The sequence below is a fragment of the Mirounga leonina genome, unplaced genomic scaffold, assembly GCF_011800145.1.
Source record: "Mirounga leonina isolate KUSES-001 unplaced genomic scaffold, KU_Mleo_1.0 Mir_98, whole genome shotgun sequence".
Classification (NCBI taxonomy): Eukaryota; Metazoa; Chordata; class Mammalia; order Carnivora; family Phocidae; genus Mirounga; species Mirounga leonina.
Genome location: NW_023270921.1, coordinates 5,505,771 through 5,531,846, shown reverse-complemented (window position 1 = coordinate 5,531,846; position 26,076 = coordinate 5,505,771). Strand labels below are relative to the sequence as shown.

Below are 26,076 nucleotides of genomic sequence, written 5' to 3'. Positions count from 1 at the left end.
TGCAAGGATTGTTCCCATTTATGAAAGGCTGAAAGAGGTCACATGGTGGGCGAGTCACACCAGACCTGGAGCTGAGGTTCTCTCCCTCTCAAGGTCACAGGCAGAAATCAGCTCATAAACAGCCAGCTGAAAGGCAGGGAAAGTGTGCCCAAGGAGGGCAGCTTGGCTGGAGGTGAAACCTTACAATGTTACTTTAAAGGAAAAAAAAAAAAAAAAAAAAGGCACTGCTTTTGACTGGTTATTTCTGGGTGCTGGGATTACTTTTTTTTTTCTTTTACCTATTTGTATTCTCTCAAGTTTCAATAAATTAATACCTGCTGCTTATTAAGAAAACACAATTTATATGAAAATAAAATAGATAATCTCGTATTCAGTTGAAAGGCATCTGAATACACCAAACCGTTAAGACTGGTTGTTTCTTAAGAGATTACAGGATGAGGGTGACCTCATTTTCTTCTGACGAGTTACTTCCAAACGTTGGAAATTTTTTAAATATTACTTTAAAAAAAATTCTTAGTAAAAAAATATTAATGTTCATTTAAAAATATATATATACGTATAACATCTGTTGACCCAACAACCAAAATGTAAAATGAAAAAAAGGAATTTAAGGCAGGACGTTATCTCTTCAAAACATTTTGGGGTTAACATCAAATTATGGAGCAATTAAACAAGAGTCTGAGTTATAGTAATATAAAATCGTTATTTTCAATCTCCTAATTTTTAGCTTCCTTTATGACCCGAAAAAAACGGCTTTTAAATTAACTTGCTCTGTGAGGCTCAGAAGAGAGCTGCCCCTGGATGTAGGCAGATCCAGACTCCCAGGCTGAAGCGGCCAAGCTGCCCGCGCAAGCAACCAGCGTGTGCACATGGCCCTGCCCGTCAGGCCCGCGGTCACCTAATCCATGCGGATGCAAAATCCAGCAGCTGGTGAGGGCTTGAGGGGGGTGGGTGGCTCTGGTGTTGAATTGCCTATTGGCCACATGATTCGGTTAGTGTGGTCGCTCTTTTTCCACTTGATGTGAGCTTTCCTTAAATAATTGCAGACCTCATGATGGAGCCGGCAGGAGCTCTGGGTAAGAGACACCAGGGCTCAGGGCCCAAGGATGGCCATCTGAGCCTCAAAGAGTACCCCCGGCCACGTCTGCAGACCCCCACAGTATCTCAGAACTCACCGGCATCTTCCCTCCCCTGCTAAAATATTTCTTAACTGAAACCAAGAGAGCTAAAAGACAGGTTTATAGATTACAAAATCATCCAAGATGGATAAAACAGTACTGTGGAAAAAAGGAAGAAATCAGCTTTAGATATAATCTATCGGGTAAAGGATTTTGAATAATTTGCTCCTTTAAAAAAAAAACCTGGCCCTAAGTTCCTTAATTTTTCGCCCAATCTTTCCACCCCCATGAGTGACTTAGCCCAATGTTCCGTGATTCACCGGGGAGGTTGGAAATCAGGGATTCTCTTGCCTAGAGTTCCTCCTCCTCTGCCTTCTCCTTCCAAACCCACTCATTTAAGGCACATGATCCCATGATAAATTTCTTCCAACTTGCAGTTCAAAGAGAAGTCAGCACCTGTCACCAGGAAAGGGGACACAAGCCAGGAAGTTAAGAACCTGCAACAGGCTCTGCTCACTGGATGTAGGGAATCATGTTGCCCACCTGAGCTGTGACAGTTGCCTAGCTCCATCTGTATCCAGGAACGAACCTTCTCCCTCTCTCTCCAGTACCTGGCAGTTCCACCCCAAGCAGAATTGGTAAGACAGCCCCCACAGTAGAAAAATAATGAGTCACAGCATGGCAGAGATGGGAGAGATGGGGAAACTCACAGCCCGGAGAGGGGGCCAAACTTGCCCAAGTCACATAGCAAAGAGCGGCAGGCAGGGATGGAACCCAAGACCTTCTTCCAAGTACAATGCTGTCACCAGGGCACTTGAGCTCCAGGACAGCTACAAACTTCTCCCCGCCCCTCTATATATTTATATATATATATATATATATACACGTGTATATATGTATATATATATGTAAATGTCTTTTAATTTTTAAAAAATTTTAAAATATATATATATGATTTTTTTTTTTTTAAGATTTTCATTTATTTATTTGACAGAGACAGAGAGCGAGAGCAGGAACACAAGCAGGGAGAGTGGGAGAGGGAAAAGCAGGCTTCCCGCCGAGCAGGGAGCCCGATGTGGGACTTGAACTCACAACCCAGAGATCAAAACCTGAGCTAAGATCACAGTCAGACCCTCAATCGACTGAGCCACCCAGGTGCCTGTACAAACCTCTCCAAACAACTCTCTTCCCTAACTCTAACTTAGAGGAATGGAAATTACACTTTTCTGGGGGAGTTGCAACTATTGCAAAATCTTACCACGGAAGGATGTTGCAACTCCAAGAAGACCGGGGAATCACTGCTCCAAGGAGAATTCAAAATAATCCTGGGAACTCAGTCTAAGACAAGGCACAGACAGGAAGCGCTGAGAGGCCCTTTCCAAAACCATCCCATCCAGACCAGGTGGGTCTTTTGGTCCCCAGAGTCCACTTCCCTCAGAGGTCCCCTTCCCAAGGAATTCCCCTTGGGAAGTCCCCTTCATGCCAAGTTCCTGCAATGGTGACCTTATTGGGCAAGACATTTCAACATCCCTGGCCTCAGGTTCTTAATCTGTAAAATGGAAATGAAAATCCTCCTGAGGGAACATGGGTTACGGATGTGAAATGCACTGAGAATTTCACAATAATATGCTAAAAGGGTTAACAGTAGTGGTAAGAGGAGTAACAATAATTATTACTATGGCAATACCTATCACTATCATCATTAAATCTATTTAAGGTTTACTCTGTAAAGTTACCAACCTTCTCCCTGTCCAGCAAGTACCTGGTGGGTGTGTGGGGCCTGGCCCCACCACGACGGGGATGGCTGCTTTATTGGGCAAAGGCCTCTGGTCAGGACTGCAGGTGAGAAGCTGTGCCCCAGCCTAGTGTCTCCGCTCCATGCCTCGGGCCTGCACACCTGCACAGCCCACAGGGTGATCCCACTCATCCCTCCTGCCTATGAGGCCCTAGTCGCCCTCCCCACACCGTCCCCACGCCCACCCCACGCCCCTGAGCAGCCTCCAGCTAGCTTCCCAGGCTGGAAGTCTCAGTGCTCCTACTTGTACCTGTTCCAGACTCCTGGACCATCCCTTATGTTCCTCACCCTCACGGGACTCCTCTGGCCAGCTCAAATCCTCCACTCGTGCATAGGGAGCTCCTGTCTCCCCCGAGTCACTCGCTGATCATTCACCAGCCACAGGACGTGCTGGGCCTTATGACAGGCTGGTTTCTCCCTGGGATGCCCTTCCCCACCGTGTCGGCCAGCTCCAGCTCACCCCTCCACACTCTGTCTGCTACACAGGCCGTTTGGACACTCCCACTGCACCCTCCACGGCCATCTGCAGATCGGTGCTTCCCAGGCCAAGGAGCAGGGCTCATGCAAATCCGTGATCCTAGCTTCCCACACAGAGGGAGTGATTGCTGCACAGATAGAAAAAGGAAGAGGCATCAAATGATAACCTAGAGTCTGTAATTCATGGGGTCTTCCAGTTTCCTCTACCAATCTGTCACCAAACCAAGCAGTCACTGATCGTCATTAGTATTGATAACATCACCACGGAGGCACAGCCCTCTCTTCAAACATTCCAACCACCTTCTCATTCCAACCACCCACTGAGATACTTAGTTTTATCCCATTTCGCATGTAAGGAAGCTGAGGCCCAGGCAGATTAAGTAATATGCTCTAAGTCGCTCAGCTGCTAAAGATCCTGGACTCAGACTCTGAGTCCAAGTTGTAGTCTTAACTAACCTCTGTTCAAGTCTGCCTTCTGCTGACCCTCAAATCCAAACCCCAAGCTGAGCCTAAGTACCTGGAACCTGCTGATACCACTCTTTCTCTCATTGTCCTGCAACTGGATCACTGAAAATTTACTGTGAGGTCATCTGAGCAAAGGAGGCCTTTCTCCTCGTTCTGGGGTGGATTCTAAGACTCCCTCCTCCCTCTCATGTTTTTCATTTCATCCTTCAGCCCACTCTGCTCTCCCCTTGACTTGATCCACTAATCTAGGCCAACTGTGGCTCTACGGAGAAGAGCTTCTGGCAAGAGACCACCATTGTCGTCTAGGCCCAACTGCTACACTGCCCAGGCTGCAGACCCCAGCCCCACCCCCAGAGGTGGGAGACTGCCACATTCCTGCTGGTGGCTGGTCCCTGAAGTATAAGCCAGGCAGCCAGTCCCTCGGCCACTAGGACAAAAAGCAAGTGCTAGCAAAGGCTGGGTCCCAAGGCGCTGCGGAAGCAGGGACACGTGGCTGTGCCCACGGGACAAAGAAGGGCTGTTGCCCAACCCTAGGGAGAAAGTGGTGTGAGGTCACTGGGACGCTGGGGCATGACTCCTAGGGGACGGGGCCCTGGTCACACCCGTCTGCTGGGCCCCGGATGGGGGGCCTGATCAGTAAAGGAGCTATATCCCCCAGCCCCACCACTCACCCTCTGAGCCTCAGGTCCCTCACCTGAAGAATGGGGCTTCACCTCCAGGGGTTGGTGGGAGACTTAAGCGAGCTTACCATGGTGGCCAGTACAAATTCATTCATTCATTCACTCAAGAAATACTCAGTGAGTGCCAATCATGTGCTGGGCCCTGGTGCTGGGGATACAGTGGGAAGCAGACAGGCGATGTCCAGGCCTTGTGGAGGCTTCCATTCCCACAGAGGCAACAGGCCACCAATGAGTACAAATTTATAAACACGGAAGTATCTGGGAGCGGTGCATGCCTTAAAGAAAAGAGAACACGGCGCTGGGATAGAAAGCAGACAGGACTGGAGAGTCAGGGGAGGCCTTTCTGAGTACATGGTGTCTCAGCAGATCTGGAAGAGGAGAGGGAGCAGCAAGCCATGATGCCTGGGAAGAGCATTTCTGCCAGAGGGAACGGCATGTGCAAAGGCCTCACTACACTAACTCAAAGACCACTTTTATTATCACTCGAGCCACACCCTGTCCACTCCATAGAAGCAGCACATATAGCTGGGAGGACAGTGAGCTGGGCAGCAGAAGTGGGTTCAAATCCCATTGCTTCTCCTAAACCATCATATGGACTGCCTGGGACCATGACCAACACTCTCTGATCTTTAAGCATCCTGATAAATCAAATGATCCCTGATCTAAGGGTCTGTAGATGGCTTACATTCCCTCAAGCTCCTTTCTTTTCCCTTCTTCCAACCCACCCACCTGTAGAAGTAATCATGATTTCCTCCAGCTCCCCAACTCCCCACCCCCTAAGTGGCCCCATAAGTCAATAGGTGGCTGGGGATCAAGGAACACAGATACAGGGATGAAGGCAACATCTGAAAGCCGATTTGCTGCAGGATCCTATCAAATCACTCTGAGGCTCCATTTCCCCACCTGTAAAATGGGAATACTCCCCTCCTCTTGCCTACAACACAAAATTTGATGTGAAGATAAATGGAAATGCCAGATAAGGAAGCCACCCTGCTTTATACACGCATTAGAAAGGGGCTTCTATCTGCTTCTGGGTCATTTGTATCCTAAGTGCTACCCTGTGGCCTAGGCCTAAGGCAGAAAGGACAGAGAGGGGAGGGAATGAGAGAGTGAATGCCAGACACTCTACAAACAGTATCTGATTGCTTAGGACCAAAGCAGAGGTGTCATGAGAGGGAGCCTTCTAAAAACATAGAGGCTTAAGGGCCTGCTCTCAAAGATTCTCATTCGCTAAGTCTGGGACAGCCCCAGACGTATAATTATTATTATTTTTTAATTACACAGTTGATTCTGATACGCACTCATGGTTGAGAACCACTGAGTAGTCCTACCAACCCTGGAAGGCAGGACATATTAGTATTCCCATCTGGGACCTGACTAACTAGAGCACAGAGAGGCCGTCTAACTCCTGGATCACACAGCAAAGATTTGAACCAGACAGTTTGCTCTCGTTAATCACAGGCTACACAATCTTTTTTTTTTAAGATGTTATTTTTAAGTAATCTCTACACCCAATATGGGGCTCCAACTAACAACCCCAAGATCAAGAGTTGCACATTCCACTGAGTGAGCCAGCCAGGTGCCCCGAGGCTACACAATTTCTTGAGGCCAGTCATACATTACCTCTACCACCCCGTGCAGCCCTGGAAATACAAAAACATCTCCCATTGGGCGCCTGGGTGGCTCAGTTGGTTAGGCGACTGCCTTCGGCTCAGGTCATGATCCTGGAGTCCCTGGATCGAGTCCCTGGATCGAGTCCCTGGATCGAGTCCCTGGATCGAGTCCCGCATCGGGCTCCCTGCTCGGCGGGGAGTCTGCTTCTCCCTCTGCCCCTCCCCCCTCTCATGTGCTCTCTCTCTCTCATTCTCTCTCTCAAATAAATAAATAAAATCTTTTAAAAAAAAAAAAATCTCCCATTAAGAGACGGCATTACCTTTCAAAGAAGCTTTTATGGCTAGACCCACTCCTTATTCACCTGGCGTTACCGGGGGGTAACGTATGCTCACAGTAAGCAAAGCTTATGGGTAACTCTGGAACTTTTCCTGTTTTTCATTGACTTCCTGTTTTAGACGGTAACACCGAAATCTGTTTCACTCTTCCTTGCTTCCTCCAACAGAGAACATTGAACAGAATGTACCTTTCCTTGGGGATAACACTGTCTCTATGACCCATGGGCTTTGTAACTTCATATGGTATATTCAGCAACAAGGGGCCTCCGTGCCCCCCCCGTGCTGCAGTCCATGTGCTTCTGCCTCTGGTAGAACCGCAACCCCCACCCCCGCCCGTCCCATGCCTGCCCGAACACACACCAACAAAACTGGCTTACTGCTACGCAAGTCATGAGGTGTGGACAGGACCGCCAAACCTGTAAGAATTGTGTGTAAACGAAGAGTGAGTTGGCCCTAAGTAGGAAGGGTGAGGGGTGATATTTTGTGGAACAGGGTCTTTTTTTTTTTTTTTTTTAAAGATTTTATTTATTTATTCATGAGAGACAGAGACAGAGAGAGAGAGGCAGAGGGAGAAGAAGGCTCCCAAGGAGCAGGGAGCCCGATGCGGGACTCGATCCCAGGACCCTGAGATCATGACCTGAGCCGAAGGCAGTCGCTTAACCAACTGAGCCACCCAGGCGCCCTGTGGAACAGGGTCTTGAGTGGTTTCTGAGCAAGGTGAGATTGATATGACATCAAGTTAACGCTCTTGGGCACAGAGCATGGTCACTGGTCCCCGAGTGCTCCCTCCGTCCTTTACCTCCCTGCATTTCCAGAGTGGAGGCCAGCCATCCCAGTCCCTATGGAATAAGCAGACGGGTAATGGACAGCAGGCCCAGGGTAAGGTGCTGGTTTCAATCTCCTTGGAAGGTGTGGAAATACTTGACCAGAAACCTCCCTGCAGATACTGAGACTCCTAAAGCTCTGAGCCCCTCCCCAGTTGGGTGAGAGCCATGCCCTGTAACAGAATGGATCCCTAACAGTGGCTACATTCTACAAAGACCTGTCACGGGAGGCGTGTTCTGATAGGGGGTTCTGGAGACTCCAAAAAATGTTTGTCTTTGATTTCCTTGTGTGCAAGGCTTATCTTGGAGACAAGGGCAGTAGGCCCCTTGTGGGGACTGATACAACCCTCCCCCCAATTCCCCTCACCCACATGTCCTCGCACGGTTCTAGAGAAAAGGCCTCTGGGGCCAAGCCAACGGTTGGTGAACTTCCTGAAAGATCAAACAGCATTTGTTCATTCATTCAGTCAATCGACAAGTATTTCCTGGGGACCTACAGTGTACCTGCAACCGTTAAAAGACACTGGGGGATCTGATGGGTGAACCAGCTGGATGAGGTCCCTTTCCTTAGGCATCTCTGGTCCTGAGTGGGTAGAAGACAACAGTAAAGAATAAACCCATACACAAAGGTTATCACAAGCTGGGACCAGAGTTCTGCATTTAATAAGGCTCTGGGGAAGGCCAGGGGTGGAGACAAATCTGGCACACAGTGGGCCCTGAATGAGTGATATCTATGCCTCCCACAAATCCTCCCCCAACTCCTCTTCCACACCCCTACCTCAACTGTAGGGATGCCGCAGAGCCCCCTGCAGTCTGTGCCTTCTCTCCCACTTCCCACTCGCTACCACCCAGCTCCCCAGCTGAGGCCAAGTGCAGACGTCACCCATCCCCCCCCCCATCCCAGTCCCTTCTCTGTGTGCAGCCAGACTGGCCACACTGCAGTTGTTAAGACCGAGTGCTCTGAAGCCAGGCAGACCTAAGTTCAAGTTCCAGCCTCACCACTATCTGCCTGAGGGATGCGGAGCAAGTCACTGATTTTTGGTTTGTCGTAGTTCCAACCTCACCGGCTAGATTCAACCTGAGGATTCAGTAAGATAATGCACCTGAAGGGCGCAGCCTAGTACCTGGCATGTACCAAGTGGTCATCAAATGTGAGCTGTTTTCTACGATTACTATAATTAGTAACAATATTAACGAAAACCTTCGGGGACTCCTCACTGCCTGCCAAGTGCCAAATCCTAACCAGGATGGTCAAAGCTCTCCCCTTCGGCCAGCTTCCCTGTCTGTTTTGTTTGGGGTGGTTGGAGGGTGGGTATAAGCTCAGCAGGCAGACAGAGTACACAGAGAGGGAGGGCACACAAGAGGTCTCTAACAGACTGCGGGGACACAGAGCAGAAAAGGGCCCACTTGCAAGAGAGGGGGGAACGAGAAGAGGCGGCGCTCGTGCTGGGTCCGGACGGATGCAGCCGGGGCTGGCGAGAGGGGACAGATACCTCATGGTAGGAGTCCTAGTAGCCGCCTGCTACAGGGAAGGAACTGCAGAACGGCAGCAGCACCATGAACTTCGGAGCCAATCTCAACCTACCAACTGCAAAATGGAGAGAAGAATGGGGACTACCTCATGGGGTTCCTCGGAGATTACATGTGACTGCGATTAATTTATGTGAATAACTTAGCACGGGGCCTGACCGAGTAACTTGAGGCCAGACTGGGAACCCCTAGTCCCAGGCCCGTGTTAAGATTATGATACTGGGGGGCGCCTGGGTGGCTCAGACGGTTAAGCGTCTGCCTTCGGCTCAGGTCATGATCTCAGGGTCCTGGGATCGAGCCCCGCGTCGGGCTCCTTGCTCAGCAGGGAGTCTGCTTCTCCCTCTTTCTCTGCTGTTCCCCCTGCTTGTGCTCTCTCTCTCTCTGTCAAAAATAAGTAAAATCTTTAAAAAAAAAGATTATGATACTGGTCTGTCCGTGCAGCAGAAGTTACAGTGTTGCGTGGTCTCCCACTAGTTGAGGAATAGACTGACAGATGGACGGACAGGCATTTGAGGCTTCGAATGCCATCCCCAGGAGCTCACCTCAGCAGGATTGTGCAGGGTGGGCCTGCAAATGTTTTCAGCGGCGGCTGCGGCGGCCCAGGATCACTGGCAGCACAGAGACCCGGTCATCCTCAGTGTCGAGGAGCCAAGACAGGGCCCTCCCCGGTGTCCTGGGTACCACACCACACTTCCCGCGAGGAGGTTGGGACCAGAAATAAAGGCTCCAGCAGCCACGTTGCCAAGGCTGTTTGCCATGGCAACCTCAGGGAGCCACTCGTGGGCCGGCTGCGGCAACTGCTCAGGGCCTGGTTTCTAACGTTTCCTCGCTCTCCCTCTGCTAAATGGCTGTGTTCTGCCAGGCAAGCACAGGGAAAACACGGCTGCAGAGCTGCTGGGGAGCATCAATCTCAGATGAGCAGGGCTCGCCCGGCTGAGCGCCCAGACAGTGGGTCCCAGACAGCCGAGTGTCTGCCATCCAGAGCCAGCCCTGCCCTTGCAGACAGGGGCTAGGAGTCCTGTCCTGCCTCTGCTAGGTGATCTGAAGCTAATCCTGGTCTGCTCCCAGCCTGTTTCCTCACTTCAAGGTAAGGGCATTGAGTCAGATGGTCTGTAAGGCATGCCCAGCTCCCTGAAAGCTCAGTCTTACATTAGCGTTTACATCCTCGTCATTGTCATCATCCTAACAGCTACTATTTACTGAGTGCTCACTCTAGGTCAGGCAACGCTCCAAGCATCATCTATCCTCTGTTCTAGCTGTCCGAAAAGCACACCATTCTTATCCCCAATATTATATGTAAGGCCTTGAATGCCATGCCCAGGAGCTTGCTTCTCCAACTGGGGTCAGAGAGGTTAAGACACTTGTTCAAGGTCACACAGCTAGTAAGTGGTAGGTCCCTGGATTTAAACCCTTGGCAGTTAAACTCTGAAGGCGAGAGCTCTTAATCACTATCTGTTATTTCTTCTCTCTTCAAGTAGCATCTAACTGGATTTGGTTTTCTGAAAGTCAATATTGCAGTCCTTGTTAAGGCTGGATGGGATTCCTCTTCACCTCCCCCAGAAGTACCGGGGGAGAGAAAACATAATACTCTGAAAAAGAAACCTCAGGGCCTCAACAGGATCAAGGACCTAGAGCTGAGTGGGAAGATAAATGGCAGGCTCTACAAGGTATTGGTCTGTTTTCTTACTAACAATGGCCCCTACTGACTGAACGTTCCTAAGCACTTTACAGGCATCATCTCAACAAGCCCTAAAACCCTCTAAACTCTGTGCTACTATGAGTCCCATTTCCCAGGAGAGACACCCCAAACACAAAGAAGCCTTGTGCCAAGGCCACAGGACTGCCTCAAGCAGCGCCCAACCCCAGAGCTCCAAGCCCTCTCAGCCACCTAAACAAATAATTAGAGCAAATGTTTGTTTTCTTACCTAAAAGACCGAGCAGTAATTACAGGCCTTTGGGGATAATTAATCAATGACTTTACCCTCCCATTTATAAAAGTCTCTCTGGTCTCCTACCCTACCCCTGGGCAGCAAATCAGTCTCTGCCCCGACTCACTCAAGGGGTAATCCCAATGAAAGCAACTAAGGAAGAAACCCACCGTTAGCTTCAAGGGGAGTGGGGGGGCCTTTGGGGTTCAGAAGATGTGTGAGCAGGAAGCAAATGCGGCCTGCCCAGTGGTGGTGGGGGTGGAATACACCCCAGGGCGCCATGGCCCCCACAGAGCCCAGCCACCTGGGCAACAGCGTCTGAGGACTATCCACCTGTCTGTCCCCCAAAGCAGAGATTTACCTCCCCACACACCAGAAATACTCTCAGAAAGAAAGGGTCTGAGAGTCAGGCACCTGAGCCGCCTCCAGCTTGGTGGCTTCTCCGTCTGTGCCTCAGTGACCCTCTTCTGGAAAAGGCAGGGCGAGAGTGGATCCTCCCCAACCAGCCTCCCAAGCATGGCAGGAGAGGGAGCAGCTCAGGGGCCAACGTCCCAGGTTAGACCCTACGTGACGAACCTAATCCCTGTGCACTTACAAAATGGGGACAATAGAACCAACCTCCCAGTTATAGGGAGAAACCATGTGCTGGTACTAAAAAGTCTCTTCACAAATACACACTGAAATAGTCACGGATGACATGATGTGGTGTGTGGGTGGATGAACAAGAGTGGCCACGCATCCAAAATGGCTGAAGCCATGGGAGCATGGGGGTTCGCTACCATTCCGCCATCGACCGGCTGCTTCTCTAGGTGTTGGGCATCTGCCATGCAAAATGTTTAAAATACAAGCTCTTCTTCAGTGAACCTGACACCTAATCACATAAAACATTCTTCTGCTCAAAAAATCATCTACTTAATGAGTAACCACAAAGCTAGCTCAGGATAAAAACTCTATTTCTTGCCCTCCCAGAGCTGTCAACCTGGCGGTAGGGGGAAAGCACACGGACCCCAGGGGGACAGTAAGCAGCACCGTCCACGTGAGGGGCAGAGGCAGAACACTTGGTGTAAAAGGCTCTCCCTAGAGGACAGGTGTGGGGATGGGGATGGGGGCTGAGCTTGAAGCGCAGGTGGGCTATGACTGCCTTTAAATGGTGGGGGTGGAGTTGGGGGGGGCACATTCCACAAGCATTTATCAGTCTGTCCCTTCTCAGGAACACAGATGCTACAGGTAACAAGAGGAGCAGTGTCGGCCCTGAAGAGGCTCAGGGTGGAGCATACTCATTCACTCCGTGCGGATTTAGAATGGCTGAGTCCCAGGCACTTGTCCAGTCACTGTGGGGGAAAATGGAGGACGAAAACAGACAAAAATCCTCGCCCCCGTGGAGGCGGACAATCTGGAGTGATTTCCTAAATGATTAAGCTTCATGGGCCCTCTATTAGGAAAAATATCTATTATTTGGTGATTACATGGCACGCACTGTGTTGGGCACTTTAAATCCACTTGCCATCTGGTTTTTGTTGACTTCTCACAAGTTTTAAATAATGGAAGGGCAGAGAGGTTATGTGACCCACCAAAGGTCTCACAGCCAGCAAACGGCAAACCCAGATAGGCTACCTTCAAAGTGAGTGCAGCGGACCTGCCAGGGACAGAGCAGCCGTGCCTGGAGGGCAGGGGGAAGGTGGCACCACACAGTGGCATGGCAGCTGGCTCTGGAAAGATGAGTGATGGAAACGGGAGGAACAGCTATAGAGACAGGTAACAGCAGGAGGAGCCCACACTTCCAGGAAGAATATTCATGACATCCCTGGGGTGGACACATCCCAAAGGGAAAGCAGACCAATCAGGATAAAGTCAAGGGCCTAACTCTCCCGACTTCAAGGACCTGAAGGCCCTTGAACATCAGGGTTAAACTTTAGGCTCTAATGTAAAAGTACTGGGGAGCCATGGGTAATGTGTGAGCAAGGGAGTGACACCAGACACACACTCTAGTAACTGCAGGATTCCCACAGTCGTGAAAGGACAAAGACCTAGACCAGAAGAGGGGGAGAGGAACTGAAAGGGCAATCCAATCCAATTGATTGTGCATCAATGAGTGTCACTTGAGTACCTTGGGAGAGAAATAGGAAATGGCCCAGCTCATTCTCTTCCAAATTACTTTATCTGGGTTTCCTTCACCTTCACATAATAAGAATTATGCTTCCCGTTTTTACATAAAAAAGATAGCCTGGAATTATGCTTCCCTTTTTTGCATAAAAAAGACTGCATGAAGGGGAGTTTGCATTTTACTTAATCCTGCCCTTCTAAAGTGCTTTCAAAGAGAATTTCAAGTTTCCTCAGCAGCAGGCTGCTACTCATTTTAAGTACGTTACTTAAGTCTCAACCCTGAGAGTTAAGGCCTATGATCCCCATTTCAGAGACTGAGAAACTGAGGCATAGAGAAGCAGAGGGCCTTATGAGTTGTCTTCTCTCTATGCAATGTGCCTTAATTTGCTCGAGGTGCTAGAAATTCGACGAACAGAAATAGAGCGTAGTCCCTGCCTTATGAGCTTGGAGTCCTGTGGTCCGAGAACCTTGCGTCTGACCCTGGTTCTTCTACTCACTCCAAGGCAGTGTAGTAGGTGGATTATCTGCAGCAAGCCAGTGAGTTCTCTGAAACTGTAAAACCCTCCTCTGTAAAATGGTAATAACACTGACACCTACACTTTGTAGAATCTTTACAAAGATAAAATGCAACAATGCAAAAAGAAGGCTTGGCAGTGTGCACAGCATCGAAAGGATGCTCTAATAAATGTTGTGGACGATGCAGGAGGAGCTAGCTGTTAACACTGCAATGCTCATGTTATGACCTCACTTCTAAGCCCAAGCCCCCATTTGCAAGGCTGCTTCTGACTCAAACCAGTATTCCTTCTATTATTCCAGAGAGAGAGGGAAAAGGGTGACTCATCCCCTGGCAATGGTGGAGCTTCTGGCTGGCCTGCACCAGCTGGGGAGAGGAGAGCCCCAAGGTGAAGGGGAAATATGAGCCCCTAGGGCCCCATTGCCGGGCCATTGCTTCTCCCAGTTCCATAAGCATCCTGATCATTCGTACCAGCCAGGGAGCCCCAGTGAAAGCAGAGCTCCCGCCTGTGGTGAACGAAGCCAGCAACTTCAGGTGAAGAAGTTACTCCCCCTGTTCTCACACAAGTGAAGGGTGGGCAAAGGCACCCAGCCAAGGCTGCACTTCAACCTGCCCCTCTAGAGGCCTGTCACTTTGGCTTGGAAAAGAAGTGAGTCCTGGCTTCAGGGGCTGGGGGAGCAGCCGTATTGCAGACCCAGGAACTGAAGACTAGATGTTCAAGCCAAGTGCCCCATTCTCTGGGTGATGGGGCCCCTTCTGAGTACTCAGATCCAGTTTTAGAAAAATGGGGGGACAGGACACCAATTGAGAAATGGGCCAAATTCACAAACACGACATTTCACAGAACAGAACCAAAAATGGCCCATAATTATGGGGCAGGGGTGGGGGGGAGGCATCACAAGTGGTCAAAGAAATGCACATTAAAACAAAAGGGTGAAAGAATTTATTGATGAACAAACTGGTAAAAATGAGAAACAATTAAAATACCAAGAGTTATTTGGCTATGGGGAACCAGGCATTCCCACACAATGCTGGTAAGTGTGTAAATTAGCACAATCCTTCTAGAAGGCAATCCAGAAATGTGTTTACCAAACGCCTGCATATTTCCTTTGACAGAGTAATTTCACTTCTAGGAATTTAAATGAAGGAAAGAAGACATGCAGAGACATTCATTTCAGCGTGGCTTACAAGAACAACAACAAAAATTATAAACAAATTAAATGACTAACAACAAAGGGCTGATCAAATACATTGTGGTTCAACCCTCAATAAAACACTATATAACCATTCAGATATTAAGACATGAAGTAGAATATTTATTGATGTGGAAAGACAATCACAGCATATTTGGAGGAGAAAAAAAGCAAATTACAACAATACGATTCCAAGTTACAATGAATATATGATGAAAGACTCCATTTTTGTGCAACCGATATTAAAAAAAAGTCTGGAAATATATATAAAAATGAATAGTGGTTACCTTTGGGTAAGATTACATATTTTCAATTTTTCTTTATGCTTGCCAGTATTTTCTAACAATTCTACTATTAAATATTTTTCAATGATTAGAGATTGGACCACATGATTTATAAAGTTGCTGCCAACTCTGACATTTGGGGCATCTATGATTGATGTCCGAAGTGACTTCAGATAACCCGTATTTAGTGTGGGCTTACTGTGTGGCCTTTGGGGCCAAAGTCATGGCCCCACAGCTGTAGCTTTCTGCATTCCTCTCTACCCATACTCACTGCCCAGCTGTCTCAGGGGCCAGCCTGGGAGCTTCCCCTGTCTGAAATTCACATGCCAAGGACTGAGCAAAGGAACTCGCATGGTGGCAGGTGCCATGGGGACACAAAGAGATCAAAGGCAAAACTCTAGTTCCAGAATCCTACTGGGCCACAGGACTCACACACAAAAAGTGCCTGATTGTATAACACAGGCTAAGAAAACCAGAAGAGTCAGAAAGCAGGGCAAGCCGGGAAAGGAAGGCCTGCTGGAGAAGGCCATGCAGGAATGGTGGGTGAGGGCAGTGGAGGCAAGGGGCACAGGCTGGGCAAAGGTGAAGCCAACCCAAAGTCCTCTGGGATACATGCCCCAAACCTGCCCAAGAAACTTTCACAATCCTTGGTCCGCAGAATTTCTGAACTTTGGCCTGAATGAGTAAAAGTTAAGTCTCCTAAACAGAAGTCCTCCCTCTATCTGACTCTGGATTAGCCACCAAAGACAAGTCTTTCAGATAAAGACAATAAATTACCTTTTTATTCACTTTCCCCACCCCTTCCTTAGGGGGAGATGAAGGGGAGGGTCAGGGAGGGGCTGGAGGAGCAGAGGGAATCACAGGAACAACCAGACATCTCACATGCAAGCAGTGCTCACCCCCACCACCTCGACCTCCTCTTCTCTTGCCGGCAACACCAGCCCCATTTGACAGATGGAGGAAAGGAGGCTCGGAGAGTTAAAATGGCTTGCTCTGGGGTCACCCAGCCAGAGAGTGGGGAAGGCGACTCCACTCAGGCCTTCTGACTCCAAGTCCAGTGCTATTTCGAGGTAACACACAGGACCTGGAGTCAGGAGCCCTGGGTGGCTCTGTCACCCGCTGGCTGCGTGGTCCTGTACAAGCCGCTCACCCCTCGCAGCCTCTATCCCCAACTGTAAAATGAGGAGAAACGCGATGGCCCGCCCAGGTCCTCTTCCGGCTGGGCTCTATGAACCTTCTAGGGGTGGCTGCAAAGCTCCCCTATCAATTACATCTCCCAAGTTGGGCCGGCAAAGATCACCGGAGCAGCCTCAGCCTGTCACGTGGTTAAATAAAAAAAGCAAACGTCCCAGATTAACTTTCACAGCACTGCTTCTGCTGACACCTGATTACCCAAGTTTCTAGTTTCCTTGGGTGAAATCTCTCTGCAGGGTAAGCCCGCTGGGCGGCTAAAAGGACAATTAATTATTGGTGAGCCAAAGAACACCAAAGATGGAGTTAAAACCAGGGTCCAGAACGGACAGTTCTTGCTAGGGGTCCCCGAACGAGTCTCCGGCTGTTTCAGGCCTCCTTCACCCTAGTCTCAGTCGAGAGGTTCGGAGGCACCGCCCAGACAAGTGCGAGGGCTGAGGACAGAACTTTCCCAGGGGCAACTCGGTCCCACCCGCACCCAGTCCCTCTAGCCCCAGGCTGCCGGCCGGGGCCGGGGGGGGGGGGGGCGGGGCGGAGCGGGGAGGGGGTAGCGGGGCGGTGGTGGGGCTGGGGCTGGGGCTGGGACCTGCCATCGGAGCAGACGTGGGCGCGGGGCCGGCGACGGCGCCCGGTGACCGCCGCGGGAGCTCCACTGCAGTTTCGTCAGAGGTAAAGGTACGCGCCTGGCGCGCGCGGCGTGTGCACACAAACACACACACCCGCGCGCGCAGACCGCTCATCACACACTACCCCCCCCCCCCCCGCCCCCAGAATGCGCGGTCACACGCCACCACCCCTTCGGCCCCCGCCCCGAAACCACCCCAGCACGCCCGCCACCGACCACGAGGCCCCGCGGCTCCCTGACGCATGGATGTCTGCAGCGAGCGAGGGCCGGCCCTCTCCGGCGCGTGGCGGGCTTCTTCTCCGCGACACCCCGCCACGCCGCGCCGTCCCAGCCGCCAGCCGGGAGTCGCCGCCCGGAGCTGAACGTCTCGGCTTGCTGCGTCCCCTCCAAGTCGCGTCTCACGGCCAGGAGTCGGCTTGCAAGCCTCTCCCCGCCCACCCGGTCCCATGACAGCTGCTGCCGCCCAAAGACAGGCAGATTATAACAAGAAGCAAAGTTTCCCTCTCTCTCCTCCCACCGCCCGCCCCCCTCCGCCTTCCCCCTCCCTTCCAGTGTTATGCAAAACGAGCCGGCACCGGCGCTCGGACTCCAGGTACCAAACCAGCCCTCGCGAGCCGCGCCCGGTTCCGCCCGGCGGCCCCTCTCCGCGCCCAGCAGTGCGCCCGCATCCGGGGTCTCCTCGCCTCCGCCGCATCCCCAGCCTCCCGGCTACCCGCAGCCAGGCGCCCAGAGAAAAAGCCCTAACTATGGGGCCAAACTTTACGCTTGCAACAGGCATCGGGTGGGGAAAACCAAGGAAGGGGTGGGGGGCGCGCACGCCTAGTGCAGGCATTTTCGGTGGCGGCTTGTCCCAACAGCACCCCCCTCCACCCCGTCTCCAAGTCACCAGCTCCCTCGCACCACCACCCCCCGCCGCCCCGGCACACCAGAGCACCCTCTCCTGTCACGCGCGTGTCGCCGGTGGGGCTCCCAGGCTCAGCCAGAGCCCGGGACGCCGCCTCGCGTTCCCTTCCCCCAGCATCGCCGAGCGCGCACCGGGGCCGCGCGCTGCAGGGGGACCCAGGCGTCCCCAGACAGTCTTTCCACCCCCATCCTGCCGTGGTTTTCTCCCGGGGGGCTCCGCCGGTAGCGAAACCAGGAAGGTGCTATCTCCGCCGGCATGTCCACGTGCCCCGCAGCCCCCTAAGCCCTTAGCCGGCAACTGGCAGGAAACTCCGCGCTGCGGGCGCAGACGGGGAGCCGCGGGGGGCCAGCAGCAGCACGCGGGGCACGGGAGACCGGAGGACCAGGGCACTCCGGGGACGGGGGCAGGCGCCTGAGCCGGGGCCACAAGTCCACGTGAAAGTACGGCAGCAAGTGCCGGGAGTCTGAGGGCGCGCCTCCCGCACCCAGGACCAGCCTGAGGGCCCCCCACACCTTGGCGCGGCTCCACCTCCCCAAGGAAACGCGGTACCCCCCACCTCTGCCGGCGGGGGGAGCGGACTCCAAGCGACCGAGGCTAGACCCTCCCCGGCGGCCGTAGCGCCCCCCACGCTCCGGCTTGCGCGGGGGGGAGCCTTTGGCTCCCTGCCTCCGTAACAGAGAGCATCGCAGGGCGCATGGAAGGGGGGCTCTGCAGCCGGGAACCCCAGTTCCCCCCAATGCGCCCACCGCTGCCCCCCGGCCTCCGCGGCTGCGGCCGCAGCCCCCGCAGCTCAGCACCCCTGGCCCCCGGCCCGCGGCCCTTGCTGGCCGTACCTGCGTGTCGGCGAGATAGTTGAGGAAGAAGGAGGAGAGCTCTTCGTCCAGCAGCGCGCCGCAGTCGTTCCCCGCCATCTTCCAGCCGCGGCTGCAGCGTGCGGCGGAGTCAGCGCCGAGCCGGCCGGGGGGAGGGAGCGAGCGAGCGAGCGAGGGAGGCGGGAGGAGGGAGCGAGGCCGGCGGGAGGCGGAGGGCGGAGCTCAGGCCCGGGCTGCCGCAGGGCCGCCGGCTGCGGGGGCGGGGCCGCGCGGTGCCCGCGCCAGCCGGGGGTCGCGCCCCCACTTTCCTGCGCCACGTCTGGCTCCGCGGTCCTCGCCCGCAGCCCCCGGCCGGGAGGAGAGCGCCCGCAGCCGGGTGAAGATGCCCCAGCCAGCGGCCCGATGCCTGCGCAGCAATGCGGGCAGCCCCCTGCTCCTGCCAGAGCGAATCACGTTGCGTTAGCGCTGGGCGGGTCCTTTGAGACAACCTGCTTCTGCACAGCTGGGGAAACTGAGGCCCGAGAAGGCAGAGGACTTCGTGTGAAATCACGGTGCATGTCAATAGCAGGAACACACAGTGCATTTCAATAGCAGGAAGACAAAGCTCAGGTCTGACTGCCCCAGAGGTTCGAGTTTCTCTACCTGAGCTGCAAGGCCAGAGAGGGAGAAATACCATAGGTAAAAGGTGGAGAAATCAGGGAAGGCTCAAAGAGGGGCTGGCATTTTTCTCTTTTCCGTGAAGGACGCATTGGCCCATATTCTGTTAAGTTTGACCGTCTCCCTCAAGTTTTCCTTCACTCCCCTACCCGGCCCTCCCCCGCCCATAAACTTCAATGACTTCCCTTACCATGGCCCACAATGCCTTGAGGTGGCCAGGCCCGTGCAGGCCTCCCCAGGCCCCCTGGCCTCCCAGTTCCTTCGATGAACCATCTCACAAGGGGCTTCCACACACAGAGTGCTGTCTCCTGCCCTGTGGCCATTCACCTAGTAACCGCATCTTCAGCGCATCCTTCCCCACTGCCACTCTGACTGTCAACCCATTCCTTCCCCCCCCCCCCCACTGTCATGGGTTCTCTTAGCTCTACAAGCCTTTTCCTTAGAACACTGGTCACAGCTGCCATTTTACATTTGTTCCAGTGAAGATTTGTTCTTCATGTCTCTCCTTACTAGACTCTAAGACCCATGAAAGCAGGGACTGAATCTGCTTTTGCATTTACTGTGTCTCCAGTGCCTGGCACATAGTAGATGCCTAATAAATAATGTGCTAACTATAAACCCCGGAGGATTTGGATTCCACCCCACCCACCACCACCACCACACATTGAACAGATAAGAAAACTGCCCAGAGTCAATGGTGCCAAAACCAGAACTCAGGCCTCCTGAATGCAACCTTGAACTCTCACCATCATGGCCTGCTGTTTGTTTGCCAGGCAGTAGATGAGGGCACTGCCTGAATAAAGGCGTAAAGGCGGGAAGATTTAGGCCTATTTCATTGGGCACGCCTGCCTCTTGCTCTCCACCCCCCCTCCCCCGGACTGGGGAGAGCTGCCCCACCCGGCCCACCCTGCGTGGGCTCCCTCCCCAGATGAGGAAGCAGGGAGAGAGCCCTCTGTCCACCTGCTCAGACTTGAACTCCTGAGCAAGAGCTTCCGTCTTCTCCAGTCTGAGGTTCCCAGAACCGCAGGGCGTGATTTCACTCTTTGGGCTTTAGGCCAGCGCGCTTTTAAGGAACAATGAATCCCAACAGACAGCCTACATCTAGCCTTGGAGCACTAGCCTGGGAGTCAGGAGTCCTGGGTCCTGCCTGGTCCAGCCCTGCTACATCTTGTCTCCTCATTGGACAACTCAAGAAGTCAGGAGCATGGGCCCCCTGGTCAGACTGCCCAGTTTTGAACCCCTGCAAGTCATCTAGTTTCAGGCCTCGATTTCCTCATCTGCATCGGTGGGGATCATAAAATTACTTACTTCATAGGGATGTCAGGATGATTGAAGAGATAATATATGCAAAGTGCTTGGCACGGTGCCTGACCTCCTGGGGAAAATAGCTAAACTCTGGTCCTCTGTTTCCTCATCTGTAAAAATGAGAATAACATGCATGTCCCTTGAAGGCCAGTGTTACTTTCCTTTCTTCCAGGGGCTGCTGGCTGCCTTGGACTCCAGGAGATCTGGATTTGAATCTTGGTGCTCACTAGCAATGTGCCCTTGGTCATTTACTTAACCTCTCTGGGCCACAGTTTCCTCCCCGTAGGGTTCTTGTGAGGGTGGCAAAAATCTGTGCACATAAAACCAATGGCTGGGCCCTGCACCTGGCCGATAGGAGGGTTCCTCCCCGCTCAGCATCATCACCATCACCAAGGTCATCACCATTAGCATGAAGGGCTTTGCTGCTGCTGCCCATGGAGCCCTGTCAGAGCCCTGCGGGACAGTTTCCCGAGACGTCCCTGCCAGATCCAGCATGGCCAGGGACTGCTGTTGAGCCCCTTGTAGCTGAGAGGCCAGACCTGGAGAGTCCCCAGTGCCAGCCGTCTCAGGCCTTGGCCTTGCAGAGCCGCAGTACCAGACAGGGCCTCCCAGGGAAGGCCTCAACTGCGCTTGCCCAGAGCAGCTTTTGCCTTTAAAACTCTGGTGTTGAGGGGCGCCTGCGTGGCTCAATTAAGCGTCTGTCTTTGGCTCAGGTCATGATCCAGGGTTCTGGGATCAAGCCCTCCCGTCAGGCTCCCTGCTCAGTGGGGAGCCTGCTTCTCCCTCTCCCACTCCCTCTGCTTGTGTTCCCTCTCTAACTGTGTCTCTGTCAAATAAATAAAAAAAATTTTAAAAATCTTTAAAAAGAAAAAGAAAATAGAAGCCCTCCAGAAACCCAAGGTGCTAGGTGTGATCTTGTGCAGTTCACTTGCCCTCTGTCAGGCTGTTTCCTTTAAACAAAAGAAGCTGTTTTAAAGGCTGTGTCCCTTTAAAACAAAAGAGCTGAGCTAAATTAACCTCTCCTGAACCCGCCAGCCCAAATACGATGCAGTTTATAGGTATCAGCCCAAACCGAGCTTTTCCACACTGCCCAGGTGCCAGATACCTGAGTGTGTATCACCTCAGACTGTTTCCAACAGCCCTGAGGAGTCCGCATTCTAATGTCCAGTTTCTAGTGGAGGAAACTAAAGCTTACAGGATTGAAGTGATCAGCCCAAGACCACACAGTTAGGGACACAGCTGAGATTTGAACCCAAGCCTGTATCTGGTCCAAGCCACAGACCCTTGAAAGGAATGGAGAAAAACCCCACACCAGCTAACCACTCCCAGGAAGCTGGAACGGTGGCACATTTCTTATTTTATGACTTCCAAGTGAAGGGCAATAATAATGCCAAACTTGGACTTCATGTGGCTCACTCCTATCTGCTCTGCCTTTTTATTGGCCCTGCCTCTCCCGAGATTAGTGAAAGTTTGCCTTGCACATACACCAGGCAAAGCCCGGACTCCTCCAGGCTCCACGGAAACGGCTCCAGCAAAATGAACCTTTTTCACTTGAATATTATAGTCACTAGTGACAAATGCTCAAGATTAAAAACATCAGCATTTTCTCTCTTCTGATAATAGAAGAATGCTGCTTTATTCAGATTCTATAACCATGTCTCAAATTCTGGAGGGCATGACAGTCACCTGGGCTCTGTTACCAGAGATTACAGTTCAGTAGGTCTGCCGTGGACCCAGGAATCCACATTTAAGAGGCTCCCCTAGATGACTCACCTGCAAGAAACTACCCATCATTCAACCACTATTTAATGAGCACCTACTAGGTACCAGCCACTGCGCTAGGTGCCATGGATTAATCGTGAACACAATAGCTGCCACCCCAGTGATCCTCTTCTATTCACTATCAGTGCATAGTGAATTTTTGTTGAAAGAGTGAGGGAGCTAGGACATGGGTCTTGATAATCACTGAGGTTTCCTGCCAGCCACCCACAACTCTGTGATTCTATGAGCCAGCCAGGGAGTCAGAAACACACCTATTTCCCAGTTTCTGTCCAGGAGGCAGAAACTCGAGCCAACAGGAACTAAAAAGGCACCTGCTTTGTATTGTTAATTCTGACAGCCATCCCCACCTTTCATTGAACACAGAACTTTAGAACTTCCGCGGGGCAGTGGAGAGCACGTTATCCCCCTGCTCCACTGTACAGATAGGAGAACATGGCCAAGGCCACACAGCCCTTCAGTGGCAGAGCTGGGCCTGGAAGCCACGGCTGCAGACCGTGTGTGTCGCGCCTGGGTGGCTTCTCCTCAGGGCTTGGAAAGACCTCATCCAGATGGTGTCATTCTCGGGTCTCAGAGTTGGGGATGGGGGTCTTTGGCATATGAAAATTCATCATAAGCAAGGCATTTCCGGTGTTAGTCAATGCCCTCTTCTTCCTGGAGGGGTTAGACCATGAACTCGCCAGTACATTTGGGGGCTACATTTAGCAGACTTCTCTTTCATATGCTACAACCATTAAAGGGCTTCCAGGTCAGCCAGTGAGGAGCATTAAACAGACAAGGTATTGTCAGCTGTCGCTGCCGTTTGCAAGGTCTGGCTTTCATTCACCCTCCTCAGTCTCGTAAATAACTGTGCACAGAGCATGGGAACGATGGATCAGGGGAGGGATGGAAACCTGCTTCCTCCTCATCTGCCCACAGAGCCAAAAGATCCTTACACCCATTTGATAGATGTTGAAACAAAGGCTCATAGATGTAAGGGTTACTTTGTTTTGTTTTGTTTTTACAGAGATGTACATTCTACCAGCTTGTTGTATGTATCTCAGAACAGCAACATTTAAAGAGACAGCCACCCAACATGAAAGGGTACCATCTAAATTTAGTATCCCTATCAAATAAGGCAAGCAGATGGCAAGACCCAAGGACCTGTTCTTTATACTCTGCCACTTACTGGCTTTGGGACCTTATGAAAATGACTCCTTGGCAAGGATCATCCTATCTATTCTACCCGACCTAGAATTTTGTGTGGATCAAATTCACTTACAAAAGACTGAGTGTTACATTCATTATCCTAAGTCATCAATAATAATCCTTCTGGGAATTTATCCTAGGGGTCTGATTCAAAAGATGGGAAAACTACAGCTTGATGTTTACATGTACTTTGATTCAACAAATATTTTTAGAAGCTGCCAGGTGCCAGGCAATGTGCTACAGGCCCACAAATGGGAACCATGATACAGTCTTTGCTCTTATGTAACTCACAGCTCTGATCACCACGTGCAGGGGAGGAAGTCAACATGCAGTTCCCCAGGGTGTAATAGGTTCCTTAACAAATAGGGAGGCTGGAGACTGGAGGGGCTGGGAGAAGAGCCTAGGGGAGAGCTGGGGCCCTGAGCCAAGGCAGTGAACGTAGCAAGAGGGATATGAAGGCGTGGATGGGTTAAAGCCATATTTTAGACTGGGATTCAGTAGCCTTTGGTCATAGGTAGGAAATGGCGGGGAGAATTACAGGACATCCAGTTTCTGGCTTCAGTGGGTGATGGGTCTCAGAGGAGAGGCAACTCAGAGGGAAATCTCCCAAGGGGGCCTTTGAGGGTGTGTGGGGCATCCAAGTGGAGACAGGTAAAGGGAGCACATTGATGCCAAGCAAAAGATTGGAAATAACCTCAACATGTAGTAAGACAGAACAGTTCCATTCCACACCACCTCACTGAGAGTAGACAACAGCTCACGCATGCACGGAGAACTGTGTCCAAGGATGCTCCCTGCAGCATTGGTAATTATGGTAAAAAGAGAAGGACTCTAAAAAAATGAACAGTGGTGAGATCACATAATGGAGTATTAGACGACAGTGCAAATCAATAACATCTTCATGAATCCACACAGATTAATCACAAAAACAGTAAGGGAGACAAGCAGCCTAAGGGCATAGTCTTATGCCACTACATAATATTTTGAAATACATAAAATGATAGTCCATAATGTTGGTTAATACATGCATGTGAAGTAAGAGCATAAACATGGGACAGCAAAGACACAGATCACTTTTAGGAAAGTGACAGGAGAGGGGGGCATCGGGTTCGCTCGCTTAGACAGACCCCCGTGCAGGGCGCCTGGGTGGCTCAGGTGTTAAGCGTCTGACTTTGGCTCAAGTCATGATCTCGGGGTCCTGGGATTGAGCCCCACATCGGGCTCCCTGCTTGGTGGAAAGCCTGCTTCTCCCTCTCCCGCTCCCCCTGCTTGTGTTCTCTCTCTCACTGTGTCTCTCTCTGTCAAATAAATAAATAAAAACCTTAAAAAAAAAAAAAAAAAGACCCTGTGCTTGGTTGAATGCTCTGCTGTCGCTGTCTCAAAATTCATCATGATTTTTGAATAAAAGCCCCTGCATTTTCAATTTGCACTGGGCCTTGCAAGTTATGTAGCTTATCCTGGGAGATTAGAATCCATGGTACAGAAGAGAACTCCGACTATACCTGTAATGGTTTATTTTCTTGAAAAAAACCTCAAAAATATTTTTAAAGGGTCAGTGTTGGTTAAACCTGCGTAGCGTATTGTTCCTATGCTTTTCTGTATGTTTGAAATATTTTATAAGAACAGTGAAGATGGACTTATGTAAATACAGTTTATTTACATGATGAAATACTCTGCAGAAGGCAGAAGAAGGCCATATGGAAAATGTATGGGGAAAAATGTATAATATAGGGCGCCTGGGTGGCTCAGTTGGTTAAGCGACTGCCTTCGGCTCAGGTCATGATCCTGGAGTCCCGGGATCGAGTCCCGCATCGGGCTCCCTACTCGGCAGGGAGTCTGCTTCTCCCTCTGACCCTCCTCCCTCTCATGCTCTCTGTCTCTCATTCTCTCTGTCTCAAATAAATAAATAAAATCTTTTAAAAAAATGTCTAATATAAAGTGAAACAAGGTTATAAAAATATTTATGAAATGATCATAGCTCTATGCACAAATGCACATGTAAAGTCTATATATTAGAGTGACATAAGAAATCTGAACACATGAAACAGGACTAGGTTGGAAGAAATAATTTATTTTAATATTTTCATTTCTCCTGCTGCAATTTTGTTTTTACAATAAATAAAATGTTACTAGCTATCTGCTTTCTATACTAAAGAGCCAGCTCCTCTGGGAAACTAGGTTGCCGAGTGCTGACTGTGTTAAGTACCAGATGTGCATTGTGACAGGGACATTTTGGAGACAAGATCTCTACATAAGGGAGAGCTATGACGGTGGAACTTTTGGCACGCTCCCTAAACTGAGCTCTGAACTGGGAGGCAGGTCAGTCTCACTCTGGCACCAAACTCACATTTGGACAAATCTCTTCCCTACTCTAAGACTCAGATTCCCATTCTGCACAACGGCCATAGACTGATTGGCCATCCCAAACATTCACTGGATGGGCATCTCCCCCGGGGGCCTCTGCCCTGACTGTGCGATGCTCTGATTCCCTCTCCCATTTGCGGGAGAAATCATCTGGGCCTTGTGTAGTTTGGCAGCAGAGGCAGCTGGAGTCAGGATACTGAGAAGAGAATCCAGGTCAGTAGGCCACCCCAGGAGGGTTTTATATGGGGTGGAATCTCCTTGGCTCTTGGAGCAGCCAGAACTACAGAGTTCCAGGGAAAGGGCATGGCCTCACAAACATGGCAAGGTAGAGAGGGTACAGTATGGCATCATGGGCACAGCATCATGGGCGCAGCAGAGCATCATGGGCACA

General features: G+C 51.3%; 1 protein-coding gene across 6 annotated transcripts in view; it reads right to left on the bottom strand.

Moving 5' to 3' along the window:
* LOC118006663 (peroxisome proliferator-activated receptor gamma coactivator 1-beta-like) overlaps window positions 1-18,636 on the bottom strand; it is a 107,854-nt gene extending 89,218 nt beyond the window's left edge. For all 6 annotated transcript variants that reach the window (XR_004678150.1, XM_034999387.1, XM_034999389.1 and 3 more), the window contains exon 1: window positions 18,414-18,636. Coding sequence is in view for 5 of the 6 variants with exons in the window: in XM_034999387.1 (XP_034855278.1) it covers window positions 18,414-18,491 (78 nt within the window). In the remaining variant the exon portion in view is untranslated. The remainder of the gene's footprint in view (window positions 1-18,413) is intronic.
* Window positions 18,637-26,076: the final 7,440 nt, after the last annotated feature.